The 15,431-nt window shown below is 40.7% G+C and overlaps 1 protein-coding gene across 1 annotated transcript in view; it reads right to left on the bottom strand.

Annotated features, from left to right (window-relative positions):
• Positions 1 to 15,431, bottom strand: part of smc1b (structural maintenance of chromosomes 1B) — a 164,029-nt gene that overhangs the window by 57,711 nt on the left and 90,887 nt on the right. The window contains exons 16-19 of the mRNA XM_034175841.1: positions 14,777 to 14,918; positions 10,545 to 10,690; positions 10,018 to 10,171; positions 7,724 to 7,822 (exon numbers count right to left, since the gene is read on the bottom strand). Of these exons, the coding sequence (XP_034031732.1) occupies positions 7,724 to 7,822; positions 10,018 to 10,171; positions 10,545 to 10,690; positions 14,777 to 14,918 (541 nt within the window). The remainder of the gene's footprint in view (positions 1 to 7,723; positions 7,823 to 10,017; positions 10,172 to 10,544; positions 10,691 to 14,776; positions 14,919 to 15,431) is intronic.

Below are 15,431 nucleotides of genomic sequence, written 5' to 3'. Positions count from 1 at the left end.
ATGAGGTGAGATCTTGCATGGAGCCCCAGACCGAGGAAGACTGACAGTCATCTTGTGTTTTTTTCCATTTTCTAATAACTAGTGCAGTGCCCACAGGAAGTTTGTACTCTCATAGAAAACTGGGAACTTAAGTCAATTTCTCATGGATAGTCATATGAGGCTGTGTTTGAAGGTGGGATATAGAAAGAGGTGTACTTATATTACAACCCCAATTCCAATGAAGCTGGGACGTTGTGCCAAATAGAAATAAAAACAAAATACAATGATTTGCAACTACTCTTCAACCTATATTCAACTGCATACACCACAAAGACAAGATATTTAATGTTCAATCTAAGTGGTGCATCCCTGAATCCAAACAGTCAAAATGCCAACCCTAAAGAGATCCTTAGCTTGGATCTGATTCATATCAGGTCACTGTCCTCAAAATCACTGTTGATAAATGATCTAATTATGGAACACCACCTAGATATGATTGGTTTATGTGAAACCTCGCTGAAACGCACTGTTGTCCTCCCCTTAAATGAAGCCTGTCCACCTTCATACACATTCAGTCATGTCCCTCGTGATACAAAGCAAGGTGGAGATGTTGCTTTTCTTCATAAATCTGGGTGTAGCTTACTGGCTCCTGGGGGTCTAAAATATAACTCATTTGAACATTTGACTCTCTGCTCTGCTGAGGATGCCACATATAGCCAAGGTCAGATGAATAAAACTCAAACATGTTACTTTGTCACTGTTTATAAGCCCCCTGGCCCATATTCTGAATTCTTAGATGAATTTGGCGAGTTTATCTCTAATTTGGCAACCTGTGCAGATAACATTCTGATTGTTGGTGACTCAGCAGTCATGTAAACATGCCTTCTGACCTCCTCTGCAAATCATTCATGGACATTACAGCTGCAATAGGATTCCAGCAATGCATTCAGGGTTCAACTCACATTAATGGAAACACCCTGGATTTGGTCTTCATGGGTGGTATTACTATCTCAAATTGACATTGTGTATCTTGCGTCAATGGTTTCTGAAACTCACTTATTAAGTTTACAGTCTCATTGCCTTGTCCACTGGGGCAAGATGCTTATTTATCATCACGGTGATGCATCAACTCAACTACAAATGAACTTGGAGGTACACTGCCTGATATTTTGGCATCAGGCAGTGATGGCATATTATGGGAGGTGATGGAGGTGATGGTCTAGTGGTTAAGGTGTTGGGCTTGAGTCCAGAAGATCATGGGTTCAAATCCCCGCCTGACTGGAAAATCACTAAGGGCCCTTGGACAAGGCCTTTAATCCCCTATTGCTCCCAGTGTGTAGTGAGCGCCTTGTATGGCAGCACCCTGACATCGGGGTGAATGTGAGGCATAATTGTAAAGTGCTTTAAGCGTCTGATTCAGATGGAAAAGCGCTATGTAAATGCAGTCCATTTACCATTTACCATCACTTTCAGGACATGATTATTCAATAGATAGTCTTGTGGACAGCTTAAACTCAGCACTCACAAGCACACTGGACATTAGGGGTGTCGGAAAAAATCAATTCACGTCCGAATCGCAATTCTTATTTATTACGATTCTGAATCGATCCAAAATCTCCAAGAATCGATTTTTAAAAAGCATTTTATAAAACATTTTCTTACTTACTCACTGCGTGTACTGTTTATCAGGCAACGGCTTCTGTACTGCAGCGTCCCCGCGAGGGGTGGGTCCGGCGTGCTTCAAACATTCGTGAGCTGCAGCTTAGCATGGCAGACGAAGAGCTAATTCAGCCAGCACCGTCTTTGCTGAAGGCAAATGTTTGGGTGCATTTTGGATTTTATTATTTGCTGCGTAAGAAGGAGCTTGACATGACTTATGCAGTGTTCAGAATCTGCAAAATGAAAGTCAAGTACTTCGGAAACACTTCAAATCCGCAAGCCCACATGCTACGCCATCACCCGGAGCTAAAAGAAGGGAGCAGCGGTCTCCGCCTACTACTGACCAGCGCTTCACTAAACTGCCAGCCATCTTTGAACAAGGAAATCAGATAAGTAAATGTGCATCTAGAATCATTTGATTAACCTTGTAAAGCTGCATTTTCTTAAACATAAAATTTTTTTAAGTAATATAACTATTTCTCAGAGCTCTTTGAATCGAAAATCTATTCTGAATCGAATCGTCACCCCAAGAATCCGAATTGAATTGAATCGTGAGTTGTTGTACGATTCACATCCCTACTGGACATGATCACTCTGCCTATACTAAAACCACGCCCTCCCCAAAACATACTCTCCTTGGTTCAGTGATCATTTACGTGGCCTCAAGCATAAGCCTAGAGGTCTAAAAATAAAATAAAAATTGCATAGCTGAAAACTATCACTTTGTATGACATGACGCTATTCTGGACTATAAGCATGCACTATTGGCATCAAAGCGGGCCTATTACTCTGATTTGATCAACAAAATCAAGTATAATTCAAAGTTCTTGTTCAACAAGGTGGCAATACTTTTTCAGGGACAACCACCTGTAAGTCACACTCCATTTATGACAAATGTGGGTGTGGAATCCTTTAGCTTAGTGAGGAAATTAGAAAATCAAAAAAAGCAAAAAATCCACTATGATGATAGTGCAGTTTATGTGCCAGGGAGGGAAATTCATCAAGTTGAGACTATGGCCTGTTTCCATAGATGTGTCCATAAAAATCATAGAGGGATATGCTTTGCAAACTTAATACCCATGACTACACTGGATGACAGTGAAATTGAGGATGGCCCACTGGCTGTTCCAGCAATATCAAATATTTTGTGTCTGCTACCTGCAACCCGCGTGGAATGTCTCAAACCTAAACCTATTCCATGCATCTTATATATGCTACTCTGGAACCACCCCTAAACCCAAACAGTCCAACTGTCAACCACACTGAGGTCCTTAGTATGGGTCTCATTAACATAAGATCACTGTCCTCAAGATTAATGATCTAATTATGGATCATAACTTAGATATGATTGGGTTATGTGAAACCTGTCTTAAACCTACAACTGTCCTCCCCTTAAATGAGGCCTGCCCACCGTACACATTTAGTCACGTCCCTTGTAATGGGAAGCATGGCGGGGATGTTGCTCTTATTTATAAATCTAGATTTAGTTTATTAGCTGCTGGGGGTCACAAATATAACTCGATTGAACATCTGATTCTCTACTCTGCCCATGATGCTACGTATTGCCAAGGTCAGAAGAATAAAAATCAGCTGTAATACTCCTGTCACTGTATATAGGTCCCAGGCCCATACTGTGAACTCAGATGAATTTTGTGCGTTCATCTCTAACTTGTCGACTAGTGCAGATAACATTCTGATTATTGGTAACTTTAATATTCATATAAATAAGCCTTCTGATCCTCTCTGCAAATCATTTATGGAAATTGTGGATGCATTAGGGTTTCAGCAATGCATTCAGGATTCGACACACGGGTGGAAATACTCTGGATTTGGTTCTCGCATGTGGTATTGCTGTCACAAATATTGACATCATGCCTCTTGCATCAGTGGTCTCTGATCACTCACTTATTAGGTTTACAGTTTCACTGTCGTGTTTAGTGGAACAACAACCTTATTTATCACTGCGATGACACATCAACTCCTCAACTACAGTAACTACAGGGGAGGTGATGGTCTAGTAGTGTGAAGCATTGGGCTTGAGACCAGAGGATCCTCGGTTCAATTCCCAGCCTGACCAGAAAATAGGTAAGGGCCCTTGGGCAAGGTCCTTAATCCCCTAGTTGCTCCCGGTGTGTAGTGGGCACCTTGCATGGCAGCAAACTGACATCGGGATGAATATGAGGCACTGACGTGTAAAGCGCTTTGAATGTCTAATGCAGATGGAAAAGCGCTATGTAAATGCAGTCCATTTACCATTTACTACGACTGAACTTGAAGCTAGACTGCCTGATATCTTAGCTTCATGTTTGGAAAATGACCAATCAGCAGACAGTCTTGTGGATAGTTTAAACTCAGCGCTCAAAACTACACTCGACATGATTGCCCCACCTTTATTAAAACCATGCCCCCCCAAAACACAGTCACTTTGGTTCAATGATTACTTGCGTGACCTCAAGCATAAGGCTAGAGGTCTAGAACAGAAATGGTGTAGTTGAAAATTAGAAGTATTCCACCTCGTGTGGAGTGATGCTTTCTTAGACTATAAGCATGCACTACCGGCTACAAAGTGGACCCATTACTCTGATTTGATCAACTAAAACAAGCATAACTCAAAGTTCTTGTTCGACACGGTGGCAAGTTGGCAACACTTATTCAAAGATAACCACCTGTAAGTCGCTCTCCTTTTACAGCAAAAGATTTCTTGGATTACTTCGAGAAGAAAATAGACGACATTAGGTTAAACATATCCCAGCATGCCTTAAACCAGCCACGACACCCTGCTATTGAGGTGGGTCCCACCTGAGGTATTACCTAGATTTACAGAATTTGACAGAATCTCACTAGGCATACTGACGAAACTTGTAACGGCTACAAAAAGCACAACCTGCTTATTTGATCCTATACCAACACACCTGTTTAAACTGTGGCCCACTCTTGGGCTGACTGTGCTGGAAATTATTAATCTCTCATCAACCTCTGGATCTGTTTCTAAATATTTCAAATCTGCAGTGATTAAACTTTAGAAATTACTTAAGAAATCTAATGTTGACCCTAGTATATTGCAAAACTATAGGCCAATATCAAATCTATCATTTTGCTCTAAAATTCTGGAAAAAGTGGTTTCACGGCAGCTTGTGGACTACCTTACCAAGAATATTTTTTTTGATCCACTGCAGTCTGCTTTTAGAAAATATCATTCTACAGAGACAGCTCTCACTAAAGTGGTGAATGATCTTCTGCTTGCAGTGGATTCGGACACCACTATCGTTCTGGTGCTGTTAGATCTTAGTGCTGCGTTTAATACTGTGGATCATCATAGGCTGGAGAATCATTTTGGGATTACTGGGAGTGCCCTTACATGGTTGACATCATACCTGACCAGTCGTTTTCACCGATGTTTTGTACAATAACACTACTTCTAACCTTAGTGATATGAAATTTGGGGTTCCACAGGGGTCCATCTTAGGCCCCCTGCTTTTCTTCCTTTATATAGAACCAATTGAGCACATATTGTGCCATTTTGGGATTACCTTTCATTGCTATGCTGATGATACTCAGTTATACATGCCAATAACTGCTGGCAATTTCATCCACATAAAATCCTTAGAAGATTGCCTTGCATCAGTGAAAAGCTGGATGTCTAGTAACTTCCTACTTTTAAATTCTTATAAGACTGAAATCGGTATCAAGGCTCGTGTGTCATACATCACACTGACAAAGTGAGGAATGTAATTTTTGATCCTACGCTGTCCTTTGACCTCCACATTAGAGATATTACGAGGACTGCTTTCTTCCACCTGCAAAATCGATGGCTGATGCTGAGACCCTGATTCATGTGTTTGTCTGTTCTAGATTGGACTACTGCAATGTTCTATTTTCTGGTTTACCACAGTCCAGCATTAGGACATTACTTGTGTGATGCAACTTGAGGCAACTTTGTTGCGATTTGGCGCTATATAAATGAAAATAAACTGAATTGAAGATTTCTTAGACTACTTCGAAAAGAAAACAGACATTAAGTCAAATATATCCCAGCATGCCTTAGTCCAACCACTGTGCCATGTCACTGATGTGGGTGCCATCGCTGACAACTCACCTCACCATTTACTAAATTTGATATTATCTCACTAGGTACACTGACAAAACTTGTAACTTGTGCTAAATACAAACGTACATGTCTTTTCAGTCTCAGTCATATAACAACAAAACTATTAAGGACCTGTGGCCTACACTGGGGCCAACTGCACTGGAAAGTATTAATCTCTCACTAACGTCAGGATCTGTTCCCAAATGCTTTAAATCCACAGTGACTAAAGCAATACTTATGAAAATGAACCTTGACCCCGGTCTCCTGACAAATTATCGGCCGATATCAAACCTATTGTTTTGTTCTAAAATCCTTGAAAAAGTCCTTTCACAGCAGCTCGTGGACCACTTTACTGAGAATAAACTCTTTCAGCCACTGCAGTCTGCATTTAGAACACACCATTCCACGGAGACAGCTCTTACTAAAGTGGTAAATGATCTCCTGCTCAAAATGGATTTGGACACCACCACGGTTCTGTTGCTGTTAGATCTCAGCACTGCATTTGAGACGGTGGATCACTGTATACTACTCATTAGGTTGGACAATCACTTTGGGACTACTAGAAATGTCCTTGAATGGTTGACATCCTACCTACCCAGTCACTCTCACTATGCCATGTACAATAACATCACCTCAAACCATGTTCCAATGAAATACAGGGTCCCACAGGGATCCGTCTTAGACCCCCTGCTTTTCTCCCTTTATATAGCCCCCCTTGGGCATATACTGTGACGTAATGGGACCACTTTTCACTACTATGCTGATGATACTCAGTTGTACATGGAGATAACTGCTTGTAATTAATTGTAAGGACTCTGTTTTTTGTTGCTCTTCGGTTTGTAAAGAAATTCTGGTACAATCTGTAAAAACCTTGGAACTGTTAGAATGGCCTAAGCGGTGGGGTCACTCCTCTGGGTCTGGTCTGTTGATGTTCATCACTCTCCTCTGTCACCAGATGGAGTTTTTCCTTACCACTGTCACCTGTGTGCTTGCTCAGAAGGGTTAGTAAGGTTAGACTTTACTCATGTGAAGCGCCTTGAGGCAGCTTTGTTGTGATTTGGTGCGATACAAATAAAATAAATTGAAGTGAAACTATATGGTCATATGGATTACAGGATTTGCAGTGTTTTTCAGTGCATGCAGCTGTTGTGCTGCTGCTTCACTCCCCCTCCCTTCCTGTCTTTTTTCTGGCTGACATCATGGAGCTGACTGGACTCACCTGACTGCAATCAACCACATCTATATTTATACCTCTACTCTTCACTCACTCAGATGCTGGAAACTCAGTTGCCTTCGGGGTATTCTTGCCTCTGCTCAGTATCTTTTGCTTCTGGTGTTCCCTGGTTTTTGCCTACTGACCCTGTTTTCCTGTGTTGTCAGATTTTGGACTCAATCAGGCCTGGTCAGCCACTTGGTCCTGCTCTGGTTCAGCTTCATCTACCAAATCTGGAAGTGTACCTTCACTGCAGTACCCTGGCTCGTCTCTCCCTCCTCCAGTGCTTGGTTCATCTGCTCATTCTATTCAGCTTTATATTCACTTACTAAATAAATTGTTTTATTTTTGCTATTCCCGGTCTATTGTTCCTGCATTCGAGTCCTAACCTCTGCCTTGGGTGTTTTCACCATAACAAATGCTGTTTCTATAAAAGGTCTGGTTATGTTTTAAAAAAAAGCTCAAAGAACTTCAAGAAACTGTTTGAAAATCAAAATGCAATCAGTTTCAACAGCAACAGGATTCATGCAGCAATACAGCCGGCCTGTAAATGGTTTCAGTATTTTGCATAACTAAATCTAGTCTTTTTTTCCTTTTTGCAGACCCATATGTTGTCTTGCATGTTTTATGCCACTCCTAACGCAACTCCAAATGTACATAGGGTATGACTGGTCTTGAACTGGGGACCTTCTGTTTGGGAAGCAAGTATGATAGCATGCACCACGCAAATGTTTAGTGGCATATAGTGTGTGAATGAACAGACAATTCAAAGCTTTGAGTTTCACCTTAAACTTTGTCTCCAGGGCAGAGTAATCAATGACGAATTGTGCTTCTCTCTCATACACATGCAAGGTGGTTGAAATGCTTTCTGATTCAGAATCCAGCTAGACAAAGCAGAAGAAAACATCATCAACCAGAGCAGTCACAGATTCCTGACGTCCGACAAGGGTTGAGGAGGACTCAAAATAAAAGATATGTGATTCACATCATGACCCAGACTTTACCTGGATCCGGATTCCACAACACAATGAAATAATTGAATACTCATCCAGAATGGTCTGACTGATCAAGATGTTGCAATCTAGTATTTATTCACAAACTGAAAGAAAATAGTGTCTTCCTGATCTTAGTTTACACTGTGATGTATCTTTCTGTTGCAGAACCTGCATATTGATTCAAATCACTCCCAACAAATCCTGAGGCAGAATATGGACCACTTCCAAAATTCAGTGGTGTCTTGCATGCCCTAATACAGTGGGGGAAATAAGTATTGGATCCACTATCAATTTTGCAAGTTTTCCCCATCTACAAAAAATGGAGAGTTCTAAGTTTTATCGTAGGTACACTTCAACTGTGAGAGACAGAATCTAAAAACAAAATCAACAAAATCATGTTGTATGATTTTTAAATAATTAGTTTGCATTTTATTACAAGCATTTGATCCACAAGAAAAACAGACCTTAAGACTTGGTACAGAAACATTTGTTTGCCATTACAGAGGTCAGGCGTATCCTGCAGTTCCTGACCAAGTTTTCACACAATGCAGCAGAGATTTTGGCCACTCTTCCATACAGATCTTCTCCAGATCTTTCAGGTTTGGAGTTTCATCTCCCTCCAAAGATTTTCTATTGAGTTCAGGTCTGGAGACTGGCCAGGCCACTCCAGACCTTGAAAATGCTTCTTACAGAGCCCCTCCTTAGTTGCCCTGGCTGCATGTTGGGGTCATTGTCACGCTGGAAGACCCAGCCATGACCCATCTTCAATGGGACAAGTGCTGGCTTGAGCAGGGGGGACCTTGCTGCACTGCAGGATTTTAAACCATGACAGCATCATGTGTTACTAATGTCATCTTTGTGACTGTGGTCCCAGCTCTCTTCAGGTCATTGACCAGGTCCTCCTGTGTAGTTCTGAGCTTTCTCAGATCATTCTTACCACACAAAGTGAGATCTTGCATGGAATCCCAGACCAAGGGAGATTGACAGTCATCTTGTGTTTTTCTTCCACTTTCTAATAAATAATCATAACAGTCTTTTTCACCAAGCTGCTTGCCTGTTGTGCTGTAGCCCAGCCCAGCCTTGTGCAGGTCTACAGTTTCATCCCTGGTGTCCTTAGACAGCTCTTTGGTGTTCCATGGTAGACAGGTTGGAGTGTGATTGATTGAGTGTGTGGACAGGTGTCTTTTATACAGGTAACAAGTTCAAACAGTACAATTATAGAGGTAAAAGAGTGCAGAATAAGAGGGCTTCTTAAAGAAAAATTAACAGGTCTGTGAGAGCCAGAATTCTTGCTGGTTGGTAGGTGATCAAATACTTATTTCATTCAATAAAATGCAAATTAATTATTTAAAAATCATACAATGTGATTTTCTGGATTTTGTTTTAGATTCAGTCTCTCATAGCTGAAGTGTACCTATGATGAAAATTACAGACCTCTCCATTCTTTGTAGGTGGGAAAACCTGCAAAATTGACAGTGGATCAAATACTTATTCCCCCCACTGTATCTATCTATGCTGCAAATTTGATGAGATTCTGTTAAGTAGTTTTGACCTAATCCTCCAAAGCCTATATAAAGTGAAATCTTGATCCAAAATACAAATATGGATAACCTCCAAAATTCAGTGGAGTCTTCCATGCCCTATTCTCTGTGGTGCAAATTTGGTGAGAATCTGTGAAGTAGTTTTGACGTAATCCTGCTAAGAGACAGACAAATAAATAAATAAATGCCGATTATTTTATATCCTTGGCAGACGTAATGAAACTCACAAAAGTATTTCAGTCTTTTCAAAATTTTCACAGAATTCCAAAGGTTCCTTTCATATCATCTATAAAATTGTTTTATTTCCCTGAAATTGGTCACTTCAGGCAAATAATTAAGGTCCACAAACTGACATCTAGGTGTTCCAATTGTAAGCCACCAAATGGCAAAGTAGCTGGGAGAAAAAGCACTCACACGACAGCGGCCAAACACAGCCTGTGAAAACAACTGCTGTGGGAAAAGAGTGGAAACCACTCACAACATTCAGTGGAAATAAAAAATCAATTATCAAAATAGCCAACTGCATTTCACAACCTGCCCTACCTGCACCTTACTGATTTCATTCAGGCTCCCTGATAGTAGAGTGACTGGCAGACCCTGGATCTTGCAGGCCAGCAGCAGGTTGTGTCTGGCTAAACGTTTATGCTCCAAAGCACTTTCTGTGCACATCACCTTCCTCTGAAGCTTCACCAACTCTCTGAGATGGACAGATAAGGCACACAGCATCATTTTCTCATCTCAAAATTTTATTTATTTTTGTCTTATTTTCATGTCTGTTTCATTCAGCAGGTAAGACCAATGAAGTTACAGTTAATAATAAAATGGTAAATGTGAGCAAAGAATGTTTGTATTCCGCTCCATTCATATAATTCCAATCAATAATACCCAAATTTTATGGAAGACTTGTCTGAAATGTGTCTAACAATATGCTGTTCCATCTCCTGGCAAACATCTGTAGGAGCAGCAGCTGCAGGCTTATCAGTAGTAGAGCAGCATCAATAGCAAAAGTAGCATTTGCAGTAATAGCAACACCATAAATGCAGTACTGGAAGTATTAGTAGCAATATTACTTGTTGTTTTCCTGGAGGCTCTGGATGTTTTGGTTCAGCTCTGCTTGGGCGTCTGTCACCTGTCTCTTCTTCATCAACAGCTGGTTTTTCAGCTCCAGTAGTTTTGTCTGTCCCTCCTCCACAGCTGCCAACAGGATCTCCTCCTCCTGTGAGGGAACAGAAATATACTGAAAACATCTGCAAATCCCATGTGGTTAAACGAAGAAAACTGGTGTGATTTGACAACACCCAGTGACTTAAATAGCCAAAGCGAATTATGCCAGAGTCAAAAAGAAAATGTTGATGTGTCAGTGATTAAAACAAAAGAAAAATCTTCTGACTAAATTATTATTATTATTATTATTAACAGCCAAGTCATAAACTACAGAAGCGCATTGCATTCACTAGATAAAAAAAAAAAAAAAAAAATAGACCCTGATATCGTAATTACAAGACAAGATCTAATAATTCCGAGATCTTGATCTCGTAATTGTGAGCTCGAGTGCCTCCTGATCTCACACGTCTCATTTTAGTGAGATGCCTCGTGTCCCTCTTTGGAGGAATTTCATTCATCCAGGAGCACCTTTAGAGGAAAACCATGATCTTGTAATTACAAGATCAGGTGTCATTATTTTTTTAATCCAGTGAATGCAATATGCTTCTGTAACACTGTAAGCTGTTCATCTACCTTTTAATAGAAACCCTTTTGCAATCGTATCCTAGAATCATTTAACATAAAACAAGTTGCAGATAGTTAAGAAAACAGCAAATTGTTCTCTTGCTGAACACTGAATGGAATCAGCCAGGGTTGCACAGTCTGGACAGTAGCTGCTGGTAGCCTCAAGCAGACGTCTTTTGCAGATTGTCATCTTTTCTTTGCCTTTATCCGAAATTGATAACACAACCTACATGTTTGTTTTAGGGATGCACCGATCCCGATACCAGTATTGGGTATCGGCCCAATAATTTAGTTGCTCTGGGGGGTTGGTAAGGTTAGACCTTACTTTGTTGTGATTTGGCACTATATAAATGAAAATAAATTGAAATTTACTCGTACTTAAAATCATAAAACTTCTGCGATAGTACGTGACCCGATACCCCTTTAGAACAGCGTGATGTCAACCTCTCAATGTGGGATTTTCATGCACACGAACCGTAATTTCCGGACTATAAGCCGTTGCTTTTTTCATACGTTTTGAACACTGCAACTTAAACAAAGATGCAGCTAATTTATGGATTTTTACAGGCTTTCATGTAATTTACTCATAAGTCGAAATACATCCATCAATGCTGTTCATTAATTGGCTGAAAGCTGCAGTCCTCATGCGGAGTAAATTCACACACATAGTAAATAAAAAGTCTTACCTGTTCATGGAATTCATCATCACATAATTCTGAAGAAAAATAATCCACCTACAGCCTCCTGAGTTTGGAAAACAACTTCTGAAAATACTTTAATCTCTTGTCGAGACTGAAAGAAGTTCCTCTGTGACTTCGGGACTTTGCGCCACAGTTCCGTCAGATTCTGTCAGATCACGGTTTCAGTGGCAGAGGTTGTCCATCAGGTTGGTGAGTTTCAGCCCCTGGTATGACTGTCCAGGCCGGGAGATCAGCTCGGTCCTCTACAGGTTTTTGTTGGATGTCTGTGGCGCTGCGTTCGAAGCTTAATTCCTCTCCTTTCCATGAGCCGCACTTTGCGCTTCAAGTTGAAAGAGTCACTGCGTGCCTCATTCAGGAATGTCTCAGTTAGCACAGGCAACGGTTATTCTGTGTGCATGCGATGAAATTATCCCATGATCCACAAAGAAAAAATAAAATAAAATAATGTTAAAATTACTCCATTTTGCCTCCATGTGGTGCGGAGATGCCGTGCGATGCCGTGTGCCTTTGCGCGGTATGTATTTGTGTATGTTACCTGTACGTGTTTAATTAAAAGTTAAAAAAATAGTGTGGAAAGTAAAGGCTGTTTAACTCAGTGTCACACATTGCAGATGAAAACAGAAACAGGCTCACAGCTGATAACACAGAGAAGCTTCTTTTCATCAAAAAGAATCTGTCCCTCACATTTTTCAAAAAAGGCTTTTAGTCCTCACAGCAGAGGTGGGACGACGTCACTGTCAAGTCATTCTCAAGTCATCACTCTGCAAGTTCCAAGTCAAGTCTCAAGTCAGCTTGCAAACACTTGGCAGTCATTATGACTTGAGACTTGACTTGGGATTTGCTGATTCATGACTTGAGAGTGACTTGATGGTGACTTCATCCCACCTCTGCCTCACACACATAATTAAAATTAGTGATGGACATTTTCAGTTCTGTTACTGGTGTTGTATTTTTGTAGTGCTGAAGTCCACAAGTTACATTCAAGTGAGATGCCTGGTAGACCTATTCAAAATGTCAAATGTTACATAATCTTTTGGGCCACATGTTGTTCTTGTTCCACTAATAAAATAAAAGATCTGTGCCAAATTTTATTTTAATCGGACAATGTTTAGGAGTCCCCCACAAAGAAATGATTTTCCCCAAACAAGCAAAAAGGGGGAGAAAACTTCCAGTAATGTTCTCCTCTGGGTGACCAATCCACCATCACTTTTTCGATTAGAAGCCATCACACGTACTGTAAAAGAAAAATAATGGCATCAGAGTCTTCTCCTGTTTAGGTGACATTGCCTTTCCAGTGGAGGGAGAGGAAAATGTGTCACTCTGGGGGACCCCTAAATCTTATATGACTGAGTTCAAATTTGGTCTGCCCCTAAAAACCCCAAGTGGAACAAAAACAACATGTGGCCCGAAGTTTCTCACAACTTTTATTTTTTCACTATATAACATGAACAGCCCTAATGTCTGGCAGTGTCATGTTTGTTAAGAAAGGGAGGGTAACATTAGGACTTTACAGCAGGCCACGGAGCAGGTGATTAGAGACCCTGCAAGGTTTATGAAGAATGTGGATGTGGAATCCATTAGCTTATGTGCCAGGGAGGAAAATTTCTCCAGTTGAGACTGTAGCCTGTCTCCACAGACGTGTACATAAAAATCATAGAGGGATATGCTTTGCAAACTTAATACCCATTACTACATTGGATGATGTTGAAATTGAGGATGGTCCGCTGGCTGTTCCAACAATAACAAATATTTTGTGTTTGCTACCTACAACCCACGTGGAATGTCTCAACTTAAACCTACTTCCAGGCATCTTATATATGCTACTCTGGAACCACCCCTAAATCCAAACAGTACAACTATCAACCCCACTGAGGTCCTTAGCCTGGGTATCATTAACGCAAGATCACTGTCTTCAAAATCATTGTTGATTAATGATCTAATTATGGATCATCACTTAAGTATGATTGGGTTATGTGAAAACTGGCGTAAACCTACAGCTGTCCTCCCCTTAAATGAGGCCTGCCCACCGGCATAGACATTTAGTCACGTCCCTTGTGATGCAAAGCAAGGCGAGGACGTTGCTCTTATTTATAAAACTATAAATCTAGGTTTAGTTTTTAGAAAATATCATTCCACAGAGACAGCTCTCACTAAAGTGGTGAATGATCTTCTGCTTGCAATGGATTCTGACACCACTACAGTTCTGGTGATGTTAGATATCAGTGCTGCATTTGATACCGTGGATCATCATATTCTACTCAGCAGGCTGGAGAATCATTTTGGAATTACTGGGAATGCCCTTGCATTGTTGACATCATACCTGACCAGTCGTTCTCACTGTGTCACAGGCGTCATCAGCCATGGTTCACGAAATGATTCAACGCAATGATGTAATGAAGCAAGCAGAAAAGATATTCAACTAATGTTAAACAAGAGTCAACAGAAAATGACATATCCACCCAGTCCCCAAAAAGTAGCAATACAAAGTGTCAAGGGATCACCCAAGTACATCCTTATGCTAAATATGAATGAAATTGGTCAACTGATTCTTGAGATATGGCAGTAACAAGGGTAGTAATGACAATATCATGAATATCTTGCTGTGATCTTGAAATTGATTCCCAAAGTCACCATAATAGACTGATGTCAGGGGATCACGCAAGTACACCCTTATGCTAAATACGAATGAAATTGGTGAACTGGTTCTTGAAATATCGCAGTAACAAGTGAAAACAGACGGACAGACATGCTGATTGCTATTTCCCCTGGTATAAAAAAAAGGTTGGTCCCTGTTAGGAGTGCCATAAATTATACTGTATGATTTTGTATGCTCAGGTGGGCACCGGGAACATCTTGAGGACTAAGGTGCTTACCTTCCTTTTTGCAGCCACTGCTCTCTCCTCCTGGTTAATGCTCTCCTCCATTTTGAGGAGCTTCTTCTTCTGTTGCTCCAGGTGATTTTGTTCATACTCCAGCTGTGCAGTCAGCTGAGCATGGTGACTTTCAAATTCCAGCCTGAAGGTCAAGATGCATGAATGTGGTCAAATAACACAACAACTGAGTTCTTCCAAATATGAACCCAAAATCGAAAGTGTGCTGATCTGCATTTGTACTGAATCACTGTCAGCGTATGAGCTCGGTCCCGATCATTCAGGTTTAAACACCACCAACTTATGACAAAAGATGACATTTTATATTGTGTAAAATTTTTCTGTGAATTATTCATACAGAGAGTGCAGCTCAAACCAAAGTCAAATTCCTTGTATTCTGTGGATACTTGGCAAATAAAAGCTATTCTGATTCTGATATTTCATGGAAAAGATGCCCGCCGAACAACGTTATTCAATGCATAAATGTTTAATGGAAAAACAGTTTAAATTTACACTTTGTTCACAGTGTCTGACAGTCCACTCGACTGCTCACAGATTTAAGATACTGTATAAAGACTTGAAGAATTTTCAAAAACCGAACTCGTGCCGAACAGCAGTGTCTAAACTTAAGACCCTTTCATGTCTGACTTGCATACAG

This window comes from Thalassophryne amazonica, chromosome 8 (genome assembly GCF_902500255.1).
Source record: "Thalassophryne amazonica chromosome 8, fThaAma1.1, whole genome shotgun sequence".
NCBI lineage: Eukaryota > Metazoa > Chordata > Actinopteri > Batrachoidiformes > Batrachoididae > Thalassophryne > Thalassophryne amazonica.
This window is presented reverse-complemented; position numbering and strand designations above follow the sequence as displayed.